This window comes from Hemiscyllium ocellatum, chromosome 9 (assembly GCF_020745735.1).
Source record: "Hemiscyllium ocellatum isolate sHemOce1 chromosome 9, sHemOce1.pat.X.cur, whole genome shotgun sequence".
Classification (NCBI taxonomy): Eukaryota; Metazoa; Chordata; class Chondrichthyes; order Orectolobiformes; family Hemiscylliidae; genus Hemiscyllium; species Hemiscyllium ocellatum.
This window is the reverse complement of record NC_083409.1, coordinates 66,041,629-66,061,208: the sequence shown is the minus strand read 5'-3', so window position 1 is coordinate 66,061,208 and position 19,580 is coordinate 66,041,629. Positions and strand designations below refer to the sequence as shown.

The window sequence follows — 19,580 nt, the reverse complement described above, 5'->3', positions numbered from 1 at the left end:
GCATGGAAACAGACCCTTCGGTCCAACTTGTCCATGCGGACCAGATATGCCGACCCAATCTAGTCCCACTTGCCAGGACCCAGACAATATCCCCCAAACCCTTCCTATTCATATACACATCTAGATGCCTTTTACATGTTGTAATTGTACTAGCCTTCACCACTTCTGATAGCTCATTCCATACACCTACCACCCTCTGCATGAAAAAGTTGCCCCTTAGGTCTCTTTTACATCTTTCCCCTCTCACCCTACCACAGCACAGAAGCAGACCCTTTGGTCCAAATCATCCATGCTGATCAGATATGCTAACCTAATCTAGTTCCATTTGCTAGCATTTGGCCCAGATCCTTCTAAAACCTTCCTATTCATATACCCATGCAGATGCCTTTCAAATGCTGCAACAGTACCAGCCTCCACCACTTCCTCTGGCAGCTCATTCCATACATGTACAAACCTCTGGGTGAAAAAGTTGCCTCGGAGGTCCCTTTTATATCTTTCCCCTCTCACCCTAAACCTATGCCCTCGAGTTCTAGACCCCCCCCACGCCAGGGAAAAGTTTTTGTCTACTTATCCTATCCGTGCTCCTCATGATTTTATAAACCTCTATAAGGTCACCACTCAGCCTCCGACGCTCCAGGGAAAATAGGCTCAGCCTTTGGTTCAAATCCTCTAACCCTGATATCATCCTTGTAAACCTTTTCTGAACCCTTTCACATTTCAAAACATCCTTCGGATCAGAATTGCAGGCAGTATTCCAACAGTGACCTCACCAACGTACTGTACAGCTGCAACATGACATCCCAACTCCTATATTCATTACTCTGACCAATAAGGGAAAACATAACCAAATACCTTCTTCACTACCCTGTCTACCTGGGACTCCGCTTTCAAGGAATTGTGAAACTGTGTTCCAAGGTCTCTTTGTTCAATAACACTGCGTAGGACCTTACCATTAAATGTATAAGTCCTGCTAAGATTTGCTTTTCCAAATGCAGCACATCACATTTATCTAAATTAAACTGTATCTGCCACTCCTCAGCCCATTGGCCCATCTGATCAAGATCCCACTGTACTCTGAAGTAAGCTTCTTCACTGTCCACGACACCTCCAATTTTGGTGTCATCTGCAAACTTAGTAACTATACCTCACATGTTCACATCCAAATCATTTATATAAATGAAGAAAAGTAGTGCACCCAGCACCAATCCTTGTGGGTCTCCACTGGTCACAGGCGTCCAGTCTGAAAAACAACCCTCCACCGCCACCCTCTGTCTTCTACCTTTGAGCCAGTTCTGTATCCAAATGGCTAGTTCTCCCTGTATTCCATGAATTCTAACCTTGCTGACCAGTTTCCTATGGAGAAACTTGTCGAATGCCTTCCTGAAGTCCATACAGAACATGTCTACCGCTCTGCCTTCATCAATCCTCTTTGTTACTTCTTCAAAAAACTCAATCAAGTTAATGAGACATGATTTTCCATGCACAAAGCCATGTGGACTATCCCCTAAATCAGTCCTTACTTTTCCAAATACATATAAATCCTGACCCTCAGGATTCCCTTCAACAACTTGCCCACCACCGATGTTAGGCTCACCAGTCTATAGATCTCTGGCTTGTCCTTACCACCCTCCTAAATAGTGGTACCACGTTAGCCAATCTCCAGTTTTCCGGCATCTTACATGTGACTAATGATGATACAAATAGCTCAGCAAGAGACCCATCAATCACTTCCCCAGCTTCCCACAGAGTTCTCAGGTACACCTGATCAGGTCCTTGGGATTTATCCACTTTTATGCATTTCAAGACATCCAGAACTCCCTCCTCTGTAATATGGACATTTTTCAAGATGTCACCATCTATTTCCCCACATTCTATATCTTCCATGACCTTCTCCACAGTAAACATTGATGCGAAATACTTGTTTAGTATCTCCCCCATCGCCTGTGACTCCACACATAGGCTGCCTTGCTGATCTTTGAGGGGCCCTATTCTCTCCCTAGTTACACTTTTGTCCATAATGTATATATAAAAGCCCTTTGCATTCTCCTTAACCCTACTTGTGAAAGCTATCATGTCCCTGTTTTGCCCTCCTGATTTGCTCCTTAAGTGTATTCTTACTGCCTTGATACTCTAAATACTTGATCTCTCCTGTCAACACCTGACATATGCTTCCTTCTTTTTCTTAACCAAAACCTCAATTTCTCTAGTCATCCAGCATTCCCTACACCTACCAGCCTTTCCTTTCACCCTAACAAGAATATACTGTCTCTGAACTCGTTATCTCATTTCTGAAGGCTTCCCATTTTTCAGCCGTCCCTTTACCTGCGAACATCTACCCCCAATCAGCTTTTGAAAGTTCTTGCCTAATACCATCAAAATTAGCCTTCCCCCAATTTAGAACTTCAACTTTTAGATCTGGTCTATCCTTTTTCATCACGATTTTAAAACTAATAGAACTATGGTCACTGGCCCCAAAGTGCTCCCCCACTGACACCTCAGTCACCTGCCCTGCCTTATGTCCCAAATGTACGTCAAGTTTTGCACCTTCACTAGTAGTTACATCCACACAGTGATTCAGGAAATTTTTGTGCACACACAAATTTCTCTCCATCTAAACCCTTAACACTGTGGCAGTCCCAGTCTATGTTTGGAAAGTTAAAATCTCCTACCTTAACCACCCTATTATTCTTATAGATAGCTGAGACTCCTTAAAAACTTGTTTCTCAATTTCCCTCTGACTATTAGGGGGTCTATAATACAATATCAATAAGGTGATCATCCCTCTCTTATTTCTCAGTTCCACCCAAATAACTTCCCTGGATGTATTTCCAGGAATATCCTCCCTTAGTACAGCAGTAATGCTATCCCTCTTCAAAAACAGCACTCCCCCTCCACTCTTGCCCTCCCCACCCCCCCCCCCCCCAAATATTTCTGTAATTGCTATGAATATGGTGGCAGGGTGGCTCAGTGGTTAACACTGCTGCCTCACAGTGCCAGGATGGAGAAAGTGAGGACTGCAGATGCTGGAGATCAGAGTTGAGAGCGTCTTGCTGGGGGGGACAAAAAAAACAGGTCAGGTAGCATCTAGGAGCAGGAGTATCGACGTTTCGGGCATAAACCCTTCATCAGGAATGAGGCTTGTGGGCCAGAATCTGATGGATAAATAGGAGGGCGGGTAGGGTTGAGGGCAAAGGTAGCTGAGAAAGCAATAGGTGCATGAAGGTAAAGGAGAAGGTGATAGGTCAGAGGGAGGAGTGATGGACAGGTCAGGAGGGAAGTGCCAAGTTGGAGGCTTGGGACTAGGATAATGTGGGGTGAGGGGAAATGAGGAAGCTGTTGAAATCCACATTTTATCCTGTATGGTTGAAGGGTCCCAAGGCTGAATATGAGGAATTCTTCCTCCAAGCATTGGGTGGTGACAGTTTGGCAGTGGAGGAGGCCCAGGACCTGCATGTCCTTGACAGAGTGAAAGAGAGAGTTTAAGTGTTCAGCCACAGGGTGGTGGGGTTGGTAGGTGTGGGTGTCCCAGGAATGTTTTCTGAATTAAACTACAAGAAGGTGTCCTGTCTCCCCGAAGTAGAGGAGACCACATCAGGTGCAACAGATGCAGTAGATGACATTGGTAGAGCTACAGGTAAATTTCTGACTGATGTGGAAGGGTCCCTTGGTGCCTTGGACGGAGGTGAGGGAATGGTGTAGGCACCGGGTTTGCACGTCCTACGGTGGTAGGGAAAAGTGTCAGGAGGGGTGGGTGGGTTGTTGGGGGGCGTGAACCTGACCAGGTAGTCGCGGAAGGAATGGTCTTTATGGAAAGTGGAGAAGGGTGGGGAGGGAAATATATCTCTGGTGGTAGGTTCCATTTGTAGGTGGCGGAAATGGCAAAGGATGATGCAATTTATGCGGAGGTTGGTGGGGTGGACGATGAGGACTGGGTGGGGGTTCTGTCCTTGTTGCAGTAGGAGGGGTGGGATTGGAGGGCAGAGGTGCAGGTTGTGGATCTGAAGCATTGGAGGGCATCTTCAAACACGTGGGATGGGAAATTGTGATCCTGCAAGAAAGAGGCCATCTGGGACTTTGAGGTGGAATTGGTCATTTTGGGAACAGATGCGGCAGAGACGGAGGAATTGGGAATAAGGGATGGCATTTTTACAGGCAGTAGGGTGGGAGGAGGTGTCGTCTAGGTAGATGTCAGAGTTGGTGGGCTTGTAGTAGATTTCTATGGTTAGTCAGTCGCCAGACAGTGATGGAGAGATCCAGGAAGGGGAGGGAGGTGTCCAAGACGGTTCAGGTAAATTTGAGGTCGGGGAGGAAGGTGTTGGCATGAGGTAGTGCCGATAAAGTCATCTATGTAGCGGAGGAACAGGTGGGGAATGGTGCCGGTGTAACTGTGGAAGATGAACTGTTCCACGTACCGACGAAGAAACAGGCATAGCTGGGTCCCATGTGGGTGCCTATGGCCACTCCTTTGGTTTGGAGGAAGTGGGAGGATTGGAAGGAGAAGTTGTTTAGGGTGAAGACCAGTTCAGCCAGGCGGATGAGGGTGTCGGTAGAAAGGTACTGGTTTGGATGTCGTGAGAGAACAAAATGGAAGGGTTGCAGGCCTTCATCATGGCAGATCGATGTGTACAGGGACTGGATGTCCATGGTGAAGATGAGGCATTTGGGGCCAGGGGAACCAAAATCTTGGAGGAGGTGAAGGGCGTGGGTGGTGTCACGAACTTAGGTGGGGAGTTCCTGGACTAAGGGGGACAGGACGGTATCGAGGTAGGAAGATAGGAGTTCAGTGGGACCGCCACAGGCTGAAACAATGGGTCAACCGGGGCAGTCAAGTTTGTGAATCTTCAGTAGGAGGTAGAATCGGGTGGTGTGGGGTTCACAGACAATGAGGTAGGAGGCTGTGGGTGGGAGATCCTCAGAGGTGATGAGGTTGTGGATGGTCTTGATGACGATGGTTTGGTGATGGGAGGTGAGGTCATGATCAAGGGGGCAGTAGGAGTTGTCGTCTGCGAGTTGGCGCCTGGCTTCAGTGCTGTAGAGGTCAGTGTGCCACACTACTATTGCGCCTCCCCTTGTATGCAGGTTTGATGGTGAAGTTGGGATTGGGGCAGAGGGAGTGGAGAGCTGCACGCTGTGTGGGTGGGAGGTTGGAGGGGGTGAGGGGGGGGTGGACAGATTGAGGTGGTCTATGTCATGGCGGCAGTTAGAAATGAAGAGGCCAAGGGTGGGTAACAGGCCAGCACAGGATGTCCAGGTGGGTGGGGCGTGTTGGAGGTGAGACAAGGGGTCCTCGGTGGTTGGGCTGGAGTCTTGGTTGAAAAAATGGGCTCAGAGGTGGAGGCAGAGGAAGAGGTATTCAAGGTCGCAGCATGTGTTGAATTCATTAATCTGGGACCATACAGGGATAAAGGTGAAGCCTTTGCTTGAGGACTAAACGTTTGCCCTCAGTAAGGGGGAGGTCTGGGGGAATGGTGAACACACAGCAGGGCTGGGAGCTAGGACCTGGAGTGGGACTGGAGTTAGAGGTGGGGGTTCAGACAGTCGCTTGAGTAGGTGTGATTGTAGGGTCAGGAGTAATGTCACCAACGGAAGTGACACTCACAAAGGGGGCAGAACAGGTGCCTACAGCAGTGTCCATGGGGTGGAAGTGACACTGGCGATAAAATCTTCTATGTCTAGATGAGTGATATCTTTAGAGGTGGAAGTGACTGCCGCGGCAGCAATTCTGGGGACGGAAGTGTTGAACAAAGTAGATATCGTGTCTGTGTTGGGGGCGGTGGTGGATCCTACAGCAGTTGGGGCAGTGGTAGTCTTCCCGGCAGTCACAAAGGTGGTTGGGTGGACAGCAATCGTGGAGATGGTGTGATCGGCAGTGGCTGCAGTCCGTGTGGTGGCGGCGGGGGCAGAAGTGATGTCATCATTCGTCCCGGCATCGTGGAAGGAGCAGCTGCTTGGTTAATGGCATCTGGGTGGTTCCAGAGGCCAGGAGAAGGTTCTGGAAGGTTCAAGGAAACCAGTGTATTGAGGCAAGTACATGAAAGTTTGTTTAACTTGCGTTCTTTTATGTCCAAGATGGCAGAGAAAAAACATTTGTTGAGACATGACTCCTTCTGAGGATGTAGAAACATGGAGGTCCGTTGCAGGACAGTGCCAGGGATCTGGGTTCAATTCCAGCCTCAGGCGATTGTCCGTGTGGAGTTTGCACATTCTCCCTGTTTCTATGCGTGGGTTTCCTCCAGGTGCTCCAAATTCCTCCCACAGTCCAAAGATGTGCAGGTTAGGTGAATTGGCCATGCTAAATTGCCCATAGCATTCAGGGATGTGTTAGTTAGGGGTAAATGTAGGGTAGGGGAATGGGTTTGGGTGAAATACTCTTCAAAGGGTTAATGTGGACTTTTTGGGCTGAAAGGCCTGTTTCCACACTGTAGGGATTCTATAAATTCTATATCCTAGTCCCATGCTCCTAACCATGCCCTGAGTTCATCTGTCTTCCCTGTTAGGCTTCTTGGGTTGAAGTAAATGCAGTTTAATTTATCAATTCTACCTTATTCTCTGCATTGTTCCTTCCTGCCTTGACTGTTTGATCTCTTTTCTCACCATCACCCTAGGTCCCACACTCCCTGCCCCCAGCACAGTGTTACTTAAAGTTTATTAACATTTTTCTTCCAGTCCCATATAAATTAAGATAAGCACTAGTTGAAATTATTGTGGCCCTTATTTTTTAAGTTATATTTTAAATGCTCCACAGACTCCTGCTAGGCACGCACAAATGTCAGTTGTGTGGTAGGTTTCCACATACTAACCTGAATATCCAGTTCCTGGCAGCGTTGAGCCAGCTCCTCCTTTTCTAGCACAGCTTCGTTAAGGTCTTCCAGGGCTTTTTTAAGCTAAAAGAAAGAAAAGTCAACTGAATTGTACAGTTCTTCAGAACAATAAGAGAAACCTAACAACTAATTAAATCTCAAGAGTCATTTGAAATTTTGAATGTGAAACATGTACTATTTCCTTTTTAGCGACCATGAAATTTTAAAGAAAATAAGATTATAAAAACTAGCGTGAAGATATCACATCATAACCTATATACCAGAGTACATCTTATTTCATTCTAAATTTTCAGAATTTTGTTTTTTATAGATAACCTTCACAGTATTTTTCAGACTACAATTTCTATCTTCTCTGATCTGTCAACGGTCATGACAATGGTGCCACAGCATGATTCAACAACTGCCTCATTACCATCCTTCCCAAATCCTTGTTTATCACCCACCACACCTAACTCTAGTAGTCACACCCTAGGATTGAGAACCCAAAAGCATGACCTGGTGGTCTATCATCAGATGGGACCTCATCATCTGAAGAGGCTCCACTGCTCCCCTTCTAATCAAAAAGTTCTTTTTATTACATTCTGCAGATCAAGTAACTATTGCAAATTCCTCTTCAGTAACACAAACCATTTATTATGATTATACTTCATTTGGTCTCTATTGTAGCATCAGATATTGAAGGCAAAATGCTCATGTGAAAAACCTAGCTGCCTTTACCTCCTCTAGTATTCCCTTCACTCCAACTATGGCTCAGTCCTCCCATTAACCAGCTCAGTCACCTATAGGTCTCTTATTTCTTCCACACATGACACTGAACTTATCCAAGAATCATATCACAAGCTATCTTGATTCCTTCCATTTTAGGCTGAACCAGCACTACTTCCCCTTTGTTTGTCAATAGTGAAAGTCTGAACATCTCCACTTAATTTAATACAACTCTTTCTCCACGATAAAGCACTCATGAACACTCTTCATCTCCAGTGTGTACTTTGTCTCTACAATCTTGAAATACATTGGAGGAAAAGTGTTATTCACATCATTAACAATGGATAAATGAGTGTAATAAGCAATACAAGTATCCAATGACACCAACAAGAAAACAGATGCTTGCACTTTATTTGATTGTGACTGACAAACTTTGCTCCACACTCTTGTTCGAGAAAACAGGTGGATGAAGGTAAAGCGATTGATGTGGTTTATATGGACTTCAGTAAGGTGTTTGATAAAGTTCCACATGGTAGGCTTTTGCATAAAATACAGAGTTTTTGGATTGAAGGTGATTTAGCAGTTTGGATCAGAAATTGGCTCGCTGAAAGAAGACAGAGGGTGGCGGTTGATAAGAAATGTTCATCCTGGAGCTCAGTTACCAGTGATGTGCTGCAGGGATCAGTTTTGGGGCCACTGCAGTTTGTCATTTTTATAAATGATCTGGATGTGGGTGTAGAGGGATGGGTTTGCAGACAACACTAAGGTAGGCAGAGTTGTGGATAGTGCTGAAAGATGTTGTGGGTTAAAGAGAGGCATCGATAAGATGCAAAGCTTGGTTGAGAAGTGGCAAATAGAGTTTAATGCGGAAAAGTGTGAGGTAGTTCACTTCAGAGGAAGTGACATGAATGCAGAGTACTGGGCTCATGGTAAATTTCTTGGCAGTGCAGATGAGCAGAGAGATCTCAGTGTCCAAGTGCATAAATCCCTGAAAGTTGCCACCCAGGTTGATAGGGATGTTAAGAAGACATATGATGTGTTGGCGTTTATTGGTAGGGGGATTAAGTTTTGGAGCCATGAGGTCATGCTTCAGCTGTACGAGACACTGGTAAGGCTGCACCTGGAGTATTGCGTGCAGTTCTAGTCATTACTTTCTAGGAAGGATGTAGAAGCTTTGAAAAGGGTTCAGGGGAAATTTATTAGGATGTTGCGGGGTATGGAGGGAAGGTCTTATGAGGAAAGGCTGAGGGAACTGAGGCCGTTTTCATTGGAGAGAAGAAAGTTGAGAGGTGACTTAATCGAGACATATAAGATAATCAGACGGTTAGATAGGGTGGACAGTGAGAGCCTTTTTCCTCAGATGGTGAAGGCTCACATGAGGGGATACAGCTTTAAATTGATGGGTGACAGATTTAGGACAAATATCAGGGGTAGTTTCTTCAGTCAGAGCGCAGAAGGGGCATGGAACGGCCTGTCTGCAATAGTAATAGACTCACCGATGTCAAGGGCATTTAAATGGGCATTGGACATACGTATGGATAATAATGGAATGGTGTAGGTTAGATGGGCATCAGAGTATTTTCACAGGTCGGCTTAACATCAAGGGCCGAAGGGCCTGTACTGTGCTGTAACGTTCTATGTTTACTGACAGTTTGCTAATTGGAAGGGATACAGAAATGAATGATATCGTCGTCATTAAGGGCAGCCTTCTAAAGAATTACTTTTAAGACCCAATCCCTTGTTCTGAAATACATTCATAAGATCATGTCACTTTATCTATTGCTCCTAAGATGGATCACTCCTTGTTTCCTGCACCCTCTGTTTGGTCACCAATAGCAATTCTTTCAGCACTGTTCCTTGGAATAATCTCTAAATTACTACATCACTTGCTTCCTAAAAGATAACCTCCAAATTTCTAACTGTGCCTTCCTTTCTTCAAATTCTTTGATCCCTTTTGGCTGTCAACTTGCTTAAAAGACACGTAAAGTACTTCAAGATGTTTTCTCTTTGCATGTGGAGTATAAGAATAATCTAAATTGCCCACTTGAACTAATGTTTGCGAGGAGACTTGTATATCAAATAACCTTTGCTCAGCCAATTATAATTCTGCGTGGCAAGACTCAATCTGAATATTCCACTCAGAATAACAGTCCTGAGACTTCTTCACAAAAGCTTAAAACTGTAAACTGTTTTACAGAACTCCCTGAGAAGTGGTGAACAACGAGTGCACATACACTATTCACACTTCGTTAAAGATTTACTAAAGCAATTGCTTTAAAAGAATAGCTGAAAGTCTGATTAAATTAAAATCAGAATTCAATTTATTCTGTATTTGAAATTAAAAACAAACTTACATCAAAATAAAGAGAGATTATTTTATTACCTGCTGATCCAGGTCTCCAGACGCTTCACTGCCAAATGTTCCTGCCATTTCTTTACTCATGAGCTGCAAAGTAAAATTAATTTATTAATATTTTCCTCTCATGATTTTGAACCCACGCCTGTTGCCTTCAACATCATAAGGCACTACCACTTCAATAATACTGAAGGCAAAGACCAGAGGCATGAAGTGTTGCCAGGGACATCAAAATGCATTAGTGAATCTGATTTTGGAACAGCACACAGGACAGACTGCAAGGAATTTCTAATTAAGCTTCAAAGCAGAAAAACATTTACAATTGTGTATCTACCTAATTCTTTTAGATGTTGTAGGTTATAACAACCTGCAGCTACAGCCATTTCATATCCTCCTCCCATAATGCTACAGGCAAGCTCCCAAGTTGAAGGAGCTGTGCCACTTAGTGGGTAGAAAATATTTAAAGTTAACATCAAATAATGGGAGCAGGCTGACCATCAGGCCTGTTCTGGCAGTGACTACCCCAAGAGGTGGCAGACCAGTGATATACAAATCAGGAAGGAATTTAGTTCAACTTTAAAAGACTTAACCGCAATCTAGGTTTATTCAATACATCGCGACAGTTGTCCGGACTTTGATCTCTTACTATAAATTCTGTGTCCTATGATCCCGCCCCATTAGCTGCCTGATTAAGGAGCAGCGCTCTGAAAGCTTGTACTTTCAAATAAACCTGTTGGACTATAACCTGGTGTTGTGTGATTTATAACATCGAATGCAAGGCACAAGTCAGGAATGTGATGGAATACTCTCACTCGCCTGATGGGTGCAGTTCCAACAACACTCAAGAAGCTTGACACCATCCAGGACAAAGCAGCCCACTTAATTGTCACCAGATCCACAAGTATCCACCCCCTCCACCACTGATATCAATAGCAGCAGTGTGTACTATCTACAAGGCACACTGCAGAAATTCACCAAAGATCCTGAGACACCACCTTCCAGACCCATGATCAGTTCCATCTAGTGGATACCTGGGAACACACCACCTGCAAGTTCCCTCCAAGACACTCACCCTCACCTAGGAAATAAAATCATTGTTCCTTCATGGTGATTGAATCAAAACCCTGGAATTCCTTCCCCAAGGACATTGTGTCAAATCTTCAGCATTTGGATTGCAGCAGTTGAAAAAGGCAGTTCACCGCTACCTTCTCAAGGGCATTTAGGAACAGGTAATAAATGTTGACCAGCCAGTGATATCCCACAAGTAAACAAAAGGAAATTGACCAGTCAACCCAATTTACCTTCAATAAGGCTGAAATTGAAGAGAGTTTATTACTTTAATGAAAATCTAAAATGTCCTATTGAAAATGTATTAGCCATGTATTTTTGTTTTATTCAATGGGTACATTACACTGTTAAAATCCAGTTTAAAGATCTGTATCCGTACCTATTAAAGAATACTTTAAACTGAACTTAGTCTATCTTAAGTTTCTCCTTTTGGGTTGCATGATATATTATTGATCTATTATTTCCAATATATTGTAGAATTCTGGGTAATTTAAGACAGTGGACAGGAAAAATTTCTGGCTGTAACAGGCTGCTCCTTTTTTGAGCTATTTTAAGTGTTGGAGGTGATTTCCTCAAATACCAGGAGCAGCAATTACTATTTTATGCGATGCTGCATTGATTTGGAACTTTGGAGAAAAAAAAAGGCAAAACAACAGCACTTTTAAAAGGGAGAACAGACAAAGGCAGCACATGGTGTGGTCAGTGCAGGGGAGCGAGAGAGAGAGAGAGAGAGAGAGAGAGAGAGAGAGAGAGAGAGACAGACAGAAAGAAATCCACATTGCTAACTGTCACAGCAGTGAACCGGTGCAGTTACTGTTTTGCTGTTGAATTCATGTATCACTGGACATCAGAGTGCATCCGGGAAAATGAACAAACAGTGAAATTCACAACTGGTCTTGGAAGAACCCGTTTGGGAGAGTCACGGCACACAGACATATAAGTGAATAGTTTTAAGTGTGGCCTTGGGGCCTTGCTGCAAGTCTGCAGTAGTAAATAGCATGGGTTCTGTCATGACAGGAGTTGGGAGGTCATGTTGTGGCTGTACAGGACATAGGTTAGGCCACTTTTGAAATATTGCATGCAATCTGATCTCCTTCCTATTGGAAGGATGTTGTGAAACTTGAAAGGGTTCAGAAAAGATTTGCAAAGATGTTGCCAGGGTTGGAGGATTTCAGTTATAGGGAAAGGTTGAATAGGCTGGGGCTGTTTTTCCTGGAAAGGAGGCTGAGGGGTGATTTTACAGAGGTTTATAAAATCATGAGGGGCATTGATAGGGTAAATAGACAAGGTATTTTTCCTGGGTTGGGAGAGTCCAGAACTAGATGGCATAGGTTTAGGGTGAGAGGGGAAAGATATAAAAGAGACCTAAAGGGCAACTTTTTCACGCAGAGGGTGAGGTGTGTGGAATGAGCTGCCAGAGGGAGTGGTGGAGGCTGGTACATTTGCAACATTTAAAAGGCATCTGGATGGGTATATGAACGGGAAGGATTTGGAGAGAAATGGTCTGGATGCTGGCAGGTAGGACGAGATTGGGATGGGATATCCGATCGACATGGACAAGTTGGACCGAATGGTCTGTTTCCATGCTGTACATCTCGATGATTCTATAAGTCAGCTTGAAGTTTTTAAAAAAATGTTGCATGCTTAAACTAGCACTCACTTTGGTGACTTTGTATGTGAATCCTAAAAATAATTAAATCATCAGAAATTTACAAGTTACATTATTTATACTACATCTCACCAATGTGACACAAACTAACACTTAACATTCCATTGGCAGATCTGCACTCCAAATTTACTTTTTTTATTTACATTTTGCAGTATAAGGCCAAAGACAGTTAGAAACCTCTTCTTGAACCTTAATTGTGTCTGCTCTTTCATTTCTTAATTACTAAATTAAATGCTCAAAGTAATACTTTATCTTTTGGTAAGGGATATTTCTAAGTTATTTTTAAAATTAACATTTGTGCACTGTATATTACAAACAGCCACACATTTTTTCCCATTATTATTCCTTCTCAGGGTGTGGGCATCACTGACAAAGACAGCATTTATTGCTCACTCATAGTTGTCCTGGCAACTGAGTAACTTGCTGAGTCACTTCTTTTTTACAGCAGTTAAGAATCAACCACATTAGTGTGGCATGGAGTCAGATATACGTCACTGCAGGCAAGAGCTGCACTCTCGATTTCCAAAGGATTTCAGTGAACCAGTTAGATTTTGCCATTCTATCTTTGTCTTCCTCAATTGAGAAAGTCCACTGTTTTCAATAGAAAGTCGCCATGCTGGAATTGAGATACATTTAGATTTGTGGCGCCTTACTTCTTGAATGGCGGTCATAACATTATGCTGCACAGACTCTTCTAATGTCATGATATTTTGAATGTGCTCTGTAATACAAAAAGGATAAACATTTTTAGTTATCAAAATCAAAAGTTTATACACGTTTTTATTTCCTCTCAGGCATCAGCATTTTGGAAACATTTGACCGCGTGCTTAATGTGTATTCTGTAAAAGAGTTAAAGCTCTTTCAATAGTTTAGTAAATGTGGAGGAAGAATCCCAGATTCAATTCCCAGTCTTTTATGGATTAGTTATCACCTGGTGAAACAGAAGGACTTCTTAAGACCTGCAGGGCTAGGGAGTGACAAAGAGTTTTGGGTGGTTTGGTGGCCGGGGAAGAAATCCAATAACGCCTGTCAGAAGTGTGCATGTCTATACAGGCATTGCAAAAAAATAAAGGATTGAGTTTATATATGATGCTATCTGACTGGGACTTTCACAACTCTCTGTCCAGGTTTGCCTGAAGTACAAAAAGGGATGGTTACGCTAACATGAATCAGTACATTCAGACAAGGAAGAGAAAAAAAAAAGGGTGAGAAAAAGCAAAACAACTTGTCATCTTTTTTTTCTCTAGGGCAGCTATACACTGTATAGGATATATTTCATAGAAACACGTTATCAGTGTTTGTCAGCAATTATGTTCCATTCGAGTCTTCTCCAATATTTTGTCATCTGAATCCTCATTGTGACTCTTCTCCCTCAAATGCTTACCTAGCTTCTTGTTAAATGTAAAAATATTATTTGCTTCAACCACTAACCCCTACGAGTACAGTGTTTTCACCACTCATTGGCTAAACAAGATATTTTCCTGCAAAAGTTTCAGGACATGAAATATATCTAGCCTTTCCCTTGAACTTTAATACTCTCCATGTTGCCACTCTTATTTTAGATGAGTAAAGTCATTGAGAGAGCTTATATACATACCCTGCTTCCTCTCACAGTTCACTGCACATCCCAAAATCAGTTGGAGCAATCTACTGATTTCCACAATATCAACATGCTCCACGATCAGATTCAAATTTGGATGAAGAGAATCAGCAATTTGTTGACCAAGCACCTGTAAATAGTTGTCAGTTACAAAAGTATACTTGGTAGATAAGACATTTGCTCACCGACTACAGACAAAGCAAAAGGTAGATGTTAATTATATTCTGGATGCCATCATCAGAATAATAGATTTACCTCTATTGGCCTCAAGTGTAAACATAACCATCAGTCTAGAATTAAGTTCACCCAGATCATGAAGACACATGATGCTACATTAACTGATTTCAGAGGTAAAGAATGTGTTAAACATGACTCAATTAGTTTAATGTTATGATCCCAGCTGATATTATTATTGAACAAGTCAGATCCCAGCCTGAAATTTTACTTGATAGATCATGCTTTGTTTTTATTCAATTTTAATTTAATGGGATGGTCTTTCACCAAAACACAAGTATACAATGCTGCAGATCTAATTTCAACAATACAACAGAAATTTATTTACACAAAAGAAAAGATGGTAAATAGGACAAATCAAGCTAAGTGAAAGATTTCAAAATGTACAGTAAAAATAAAACTCATTTCTTCCCCAACACCATCACATTACTGTACTCAAAATACCAGAAGGAGTACTCTTTTCTATTACACTTAAAGAGTTGACTGATCTGTTCCTTTCAAGTACTAGTCTTAAGATTTGGTAGCCTTTTCCTGGATTAGTCAACATGAGCTGAAAATGTGTTGCTGGAAAAGCGCAGCAGGTCAGGCAGCATCCAAGGAGCAGGAGAATCGACATTTCGGGCATAAGCCCTTCTTCAGCTCTGATTTCCAGATCTGCAGACCTCACTTTCTCCTCCTTAGTCAACACGAGGTTTAGACTTTATTAGCTTCAAACAAGCTTTTCAAGGTTCTGACCCAAACAATTCTGGTCCCAAACTTTCAAACCAAGACCCTTATACTGAAGTAACCTATTTTGTGACAGTTCTAAACTATTATCTATCTTCAGGGAAAAAAAACTGTTTTACATGTCTAACTTCTATCAAGACCTCCGCTAAATGAATACAAACACTTTCAAAGCCAAGGATTGTCCCACTAAGCAAAATTTTAAAACGTTTGAAACTTTGAAACTGAAAGCAAGACAATGCTAACAATGCTTACTATGTCCATTTGCAAAATGCTGCCAATGTGAACAAATTCCCATTATCAACCCAGGGACTCACTCTTTCATATCGGGTTAAAAATGGATCATTGCTCCATAAATACTGACAAGTTAATCTTTAACCACACCTCCCCTTATAAAGAGACCAACTCACATGCCTTGAGTTCAAAATTCTTAGGCTAAAACAAATGATACTAACATATACATAAATTACACACCTTACACCACATTATCAAATGAAGAATGATTGACAATGGGACTCCTTTTCTTTATTTCATTCACAGGATGCAGTATCACCAGCAAGTCTATTATTTATTTTCCTTCTCTAATGGTCCCAGAGAAGCTGATGATAAGCTACCTTCTTGAATACAACAAAATGACTTGAGACTATTTCAATGTTAAGGCACGCAAGGTCACCACATAGAGGCTGGGTTGAGTGACGATGGCAGATTTCCTTCTTTAAAAGGCATTAGTGAACACGATGGATTATATGAAAATCAAGTAATATCACAGTCACTACTAAGAATATTAGTATTTCATTTTATTGCAGTTTTATTTAGTTATTGAACTTACATACCTCAACTGATGTTGTGGAATTTGTGCCTGTATACCCAGATCATTAATTCAGGCTTTTGAATATTTAATCTAGAAATTTAACCACTACTCTATTGTACCCTCATCATTTATTTACAGGGATATAGAGGTTAAAATCAGGCTCAGATGTAATGTGTTTTACAGATGAACAAACTGTCACATTCATTACTTAAGTTTTCATATGAAGATTATAAAGGTCCAGGTTTTATGTTCAAATTTGGTGATTTCTCATAATGTAGCAGTAGAGTACTAAAAGTATTTCATCTAGAGTTGGGAATTCTGAAGCAGCTAATAAACCATCTTGATGTTGGACAGAATACTGGTTTAGTTGGTCATCTTTGGGGTGATCAGTTCAGGGTGAGTAACTAACATGTACCAAAAGTATTCCACATACAGTCATTAAATTCATTGAAATGGGTCAAACTGATTAGAAAATTAAAGGCTTTAGGTTCAAAAGGATCTAAATTATAGACATATAATTATTCTGCAAATTTACTCAGCAGATCATGAAGTAGTAACAGTACTAACATATAACGTTACCTCATGATAATAATCGAGAACCATCTGCAGAATCTTCTTCAAATTATTCATCTGTGCAGAATAATTGAACAAAGATATTTTTAGATCCATACACATAATTAATTTACATATTTCTAAAGTCTGCCATCAGGAGATGACAAGAAATATTATGATTTTGTGTCATGACAGATGAAAGCTACACCATATCACCAGTCTAATTAATGACAAAAACGTGAGACCAATACAGCTCCAGCTATCATACATTTAATGCATTTATTTAATTGGTTGATGCTGAAATGTATTAGAATGCAAACATATGCTATCTACAAAAGCAACTAAATATCTGGTCTTTTAAATCAATCAATCATTCATTATTTTACATTCTGTTAATCTTAAGAAATGAAAGGTGCACAATACCTTCCAGTAACATTTCAATATTGGGGAAACAATGCTATGAATCAAGGCAAGGTAAAATAAACAATCAAAATTTAATGAAAGGTACCAGGAGCATACAAGTTCTTCAAGGTAGTAAAGGAGCAGAGGTGAGTAAAAATGCTGAGGATGTTGAAAAGTCTGAGTGACTAAATCACCAGATCGGATAGACTAGGTTAGATTAGATTATTTACAGTGTGGAAACAGGCCTTTCAACCCAACAAGTCCACACTGACCTTCCGAAAAGCAACCCACCCAGACCCATTCCCCTATATTTACCCCTTCACTCAACACTACAGGCAATTTAGCATGCGCATAGCCTGCACATTTTTGGACTGTGGGAGGAAACCGGAGCTCCCGTAGGAAACCCACACAGACTTGGAGAGAATGTGCAAACTCCACACACGCAGTTGCCCGAGGCGGGAATTGAACCCAGTTCTCTGGCAGCAGTGCTAACCACAGTGCCACCATGCCTACACAGGTTTCTGAAAGAAATGGCTGAGGAGATTGGTTACCACCACTGCCTGTGCATTCTGGAATCACTGGAGTCAGGGAGGGTGATACGTGACTGAAAAATGGCTAATTTAAAATGGAGGACAGCAGATAGGAAATTAGAGCTGGTAAGCCTGACCTTGGCCATTGGTGAGATTTTAGTGTTCATTATGAAGGACGAGATTGCAGAGTAGTTGAAAGTGCTTAGTAAAATAGTCAGTATCACTTCATCAAGGGGAGGTCATGAGTGAAAAATCTGTTAGAATTCTTTGAGGAGATAACAAGCAAGTTAAAAAAGAAAAGCCAGTTGATATGATCCATCTGGATTTCCAGAAGTCTTTTTCAGGGTGTTTAAAAGGAGGCTGCTAACCAACATAAGACCCTGTGGTGTTATGGGCAAGGTATTAGCACGGTTGGAGGTTTGGCTGACTGGGAGGAAGCAGGGATTAGGAGAAAATGGTATCTTTTAGGATGGCAGCTGGCAACGAGTGGAATTCTGCAGGGATCAGTGCTGGGACCACAACTATACACATTATACATTAGCAATCTGGATGAAGGAACTGAGGGCAGTGTTGCTAAGTTTGCAGATGACACAAAGTTATGTGGAGGTACAGCTAGTGTTGAGGATGGGGAGACACTGCAAAGGACTTGGACAGGCTCCAAGAGCAGGTAAAGAAGTGGTAGATGGAATACAGTGTAGGAAAATATGAGGTTTTGCACTTTGATAGGAAGAATAGAGGCGTAGACTATTTTCTAAATAGGGAAAGGGTTTGGAAATCTATACCACAAAGGGCCTTAGGAGTCCTAGTTTAGGATTAACATGCAGGTTCAGTTGGCAGTTGGGAAAGCAAATGTAGCATTAATTTCAAGAGAGCAAGATCATAGAATACTGTTATATAAGGTTCTGGTCAGACTGTTTGGAAAATTGTACGCAGTTTTGGGACCCCATATCTAAAGGAAAGATGTGATGGCATTGGAGGGCATCAGAGAAGGTTGACAAAAATCATCCTGAGGATGAAAGGTTTGTCTGGCAGCATGGTGGCTCAGTAATTAGTGTTGCCCCTCACAGTGCCAGGGATCCGGATTCGATTCCTGCCTTGGGCCACTGTCTATGTGGAATTTGCACATTCTCCCCCTGTCTGCATGGGTTTCCTCCAACAATCCAAAGATGTGCTCTGGTGAATTGGACATGGTAAATTGCCTGTAGTGTCAGGTACATTAGGCAGGAATAAATATAGGTGGGGGAATGGGTCTGGGTGGATTTGTTGGGCCAAATGGCCTGTTCCCATACTTTAGGTAATCTAATCTAATCTAATCAATGTGAGAACAATTAAGGACTCTGGGTGATTTGGAAAAAATGTAAGTGGCCCGATTATCAAGTTTGTGGATGACACAAAGAATGGGGAGCTGTGGATTTCCATAAGATACAACAGGATGTAGATGGTATGGAGACTTGGACAGAGAAATGGCAGATAGTGTTTAATTGAGGTAAATGTGAAGGGATTCATTTTGGAAGATCTAATATGGGAGGACAGTACACAGTAAATTGTGGTACCCTTACTAGCATCAATTTGGAGAGATATCTCGGCAGCTGGGGTCACAATTCCCTGAAAGTGGCAATATAAATCGATAAGGTGGGTCAAGAAGGTTTACGGCATGCCTGCCTTCATTAGCCGGGGCATGGAGTACAAAAACTGGTAAATCATGTTGCAGCTCTATAGAACGTTAGTTAGAAATGTTTGGAATATTGTGTACAGTTCTGGTTGCCACACATCCAGAAAGGATGTCGAGGCTTTGTGGAGAGTACAGAAAGCAGGATGTGGCCTACTTTGGAGGGTATTAGCTGTGGGGAGGGATTGAACTAACTTGATTCATATTCACTTGAACATCCAGGGACAAGGGGCGACCTGTTAGAAGTTTACAGAATTATGACAGGCATGGGTAGAATGGATAGTCTGAGTCCTTATTCCCAGGGTAGGAATGTTGATTACTGGGGGGCATAGATTTAAGGTAAAAGGGAATAAGTTTAAAAGAGATGTGCAAGGCAAGTTTTTCAAAGAGGATGATAAGTGCCCAGAAAGCAGGACCAAAACAGGTGGTGGAGGCAATTA

General features: G+C 42.2%; 1 protein-coding gene across 1 annotated transcript in view; it reads right to left on the bottom strand.

The window, feature by feature from the left end:
* Positions 1–19,580, bottom strand: part of hook1 (hook microtubule-tethering protein 1) — an 84,455-nt gene that overhangs the window by 45,612 nt on the left and 19,263 nt on the right. Inside the window, exons 4-8 of the mRNA XM_060830421.1 lie at positions 16,567–16,617; positions 14,217–14,349; positions 13,273–13,340; positions 9,910–9,972; positions 6,801–6,884 (exon numbers count right to left, since the gene is read on the bottom strand). Of these exons, the coding sequence (XP_060686404.1) occupies positions 6,801–6,884; positions 9,910–9,972; positions 13,273–13,340; positions 14,217–14,349; positions 16,567–16,617 (399 nt within the window). The remainder of the gene's footprint in view (positions 1–6,800; positions 6,885–9,909; positions 9,973–13,272; positions 13,341–14,216; positions 14,350–16,566; positions 16,618–19,580) is intronic.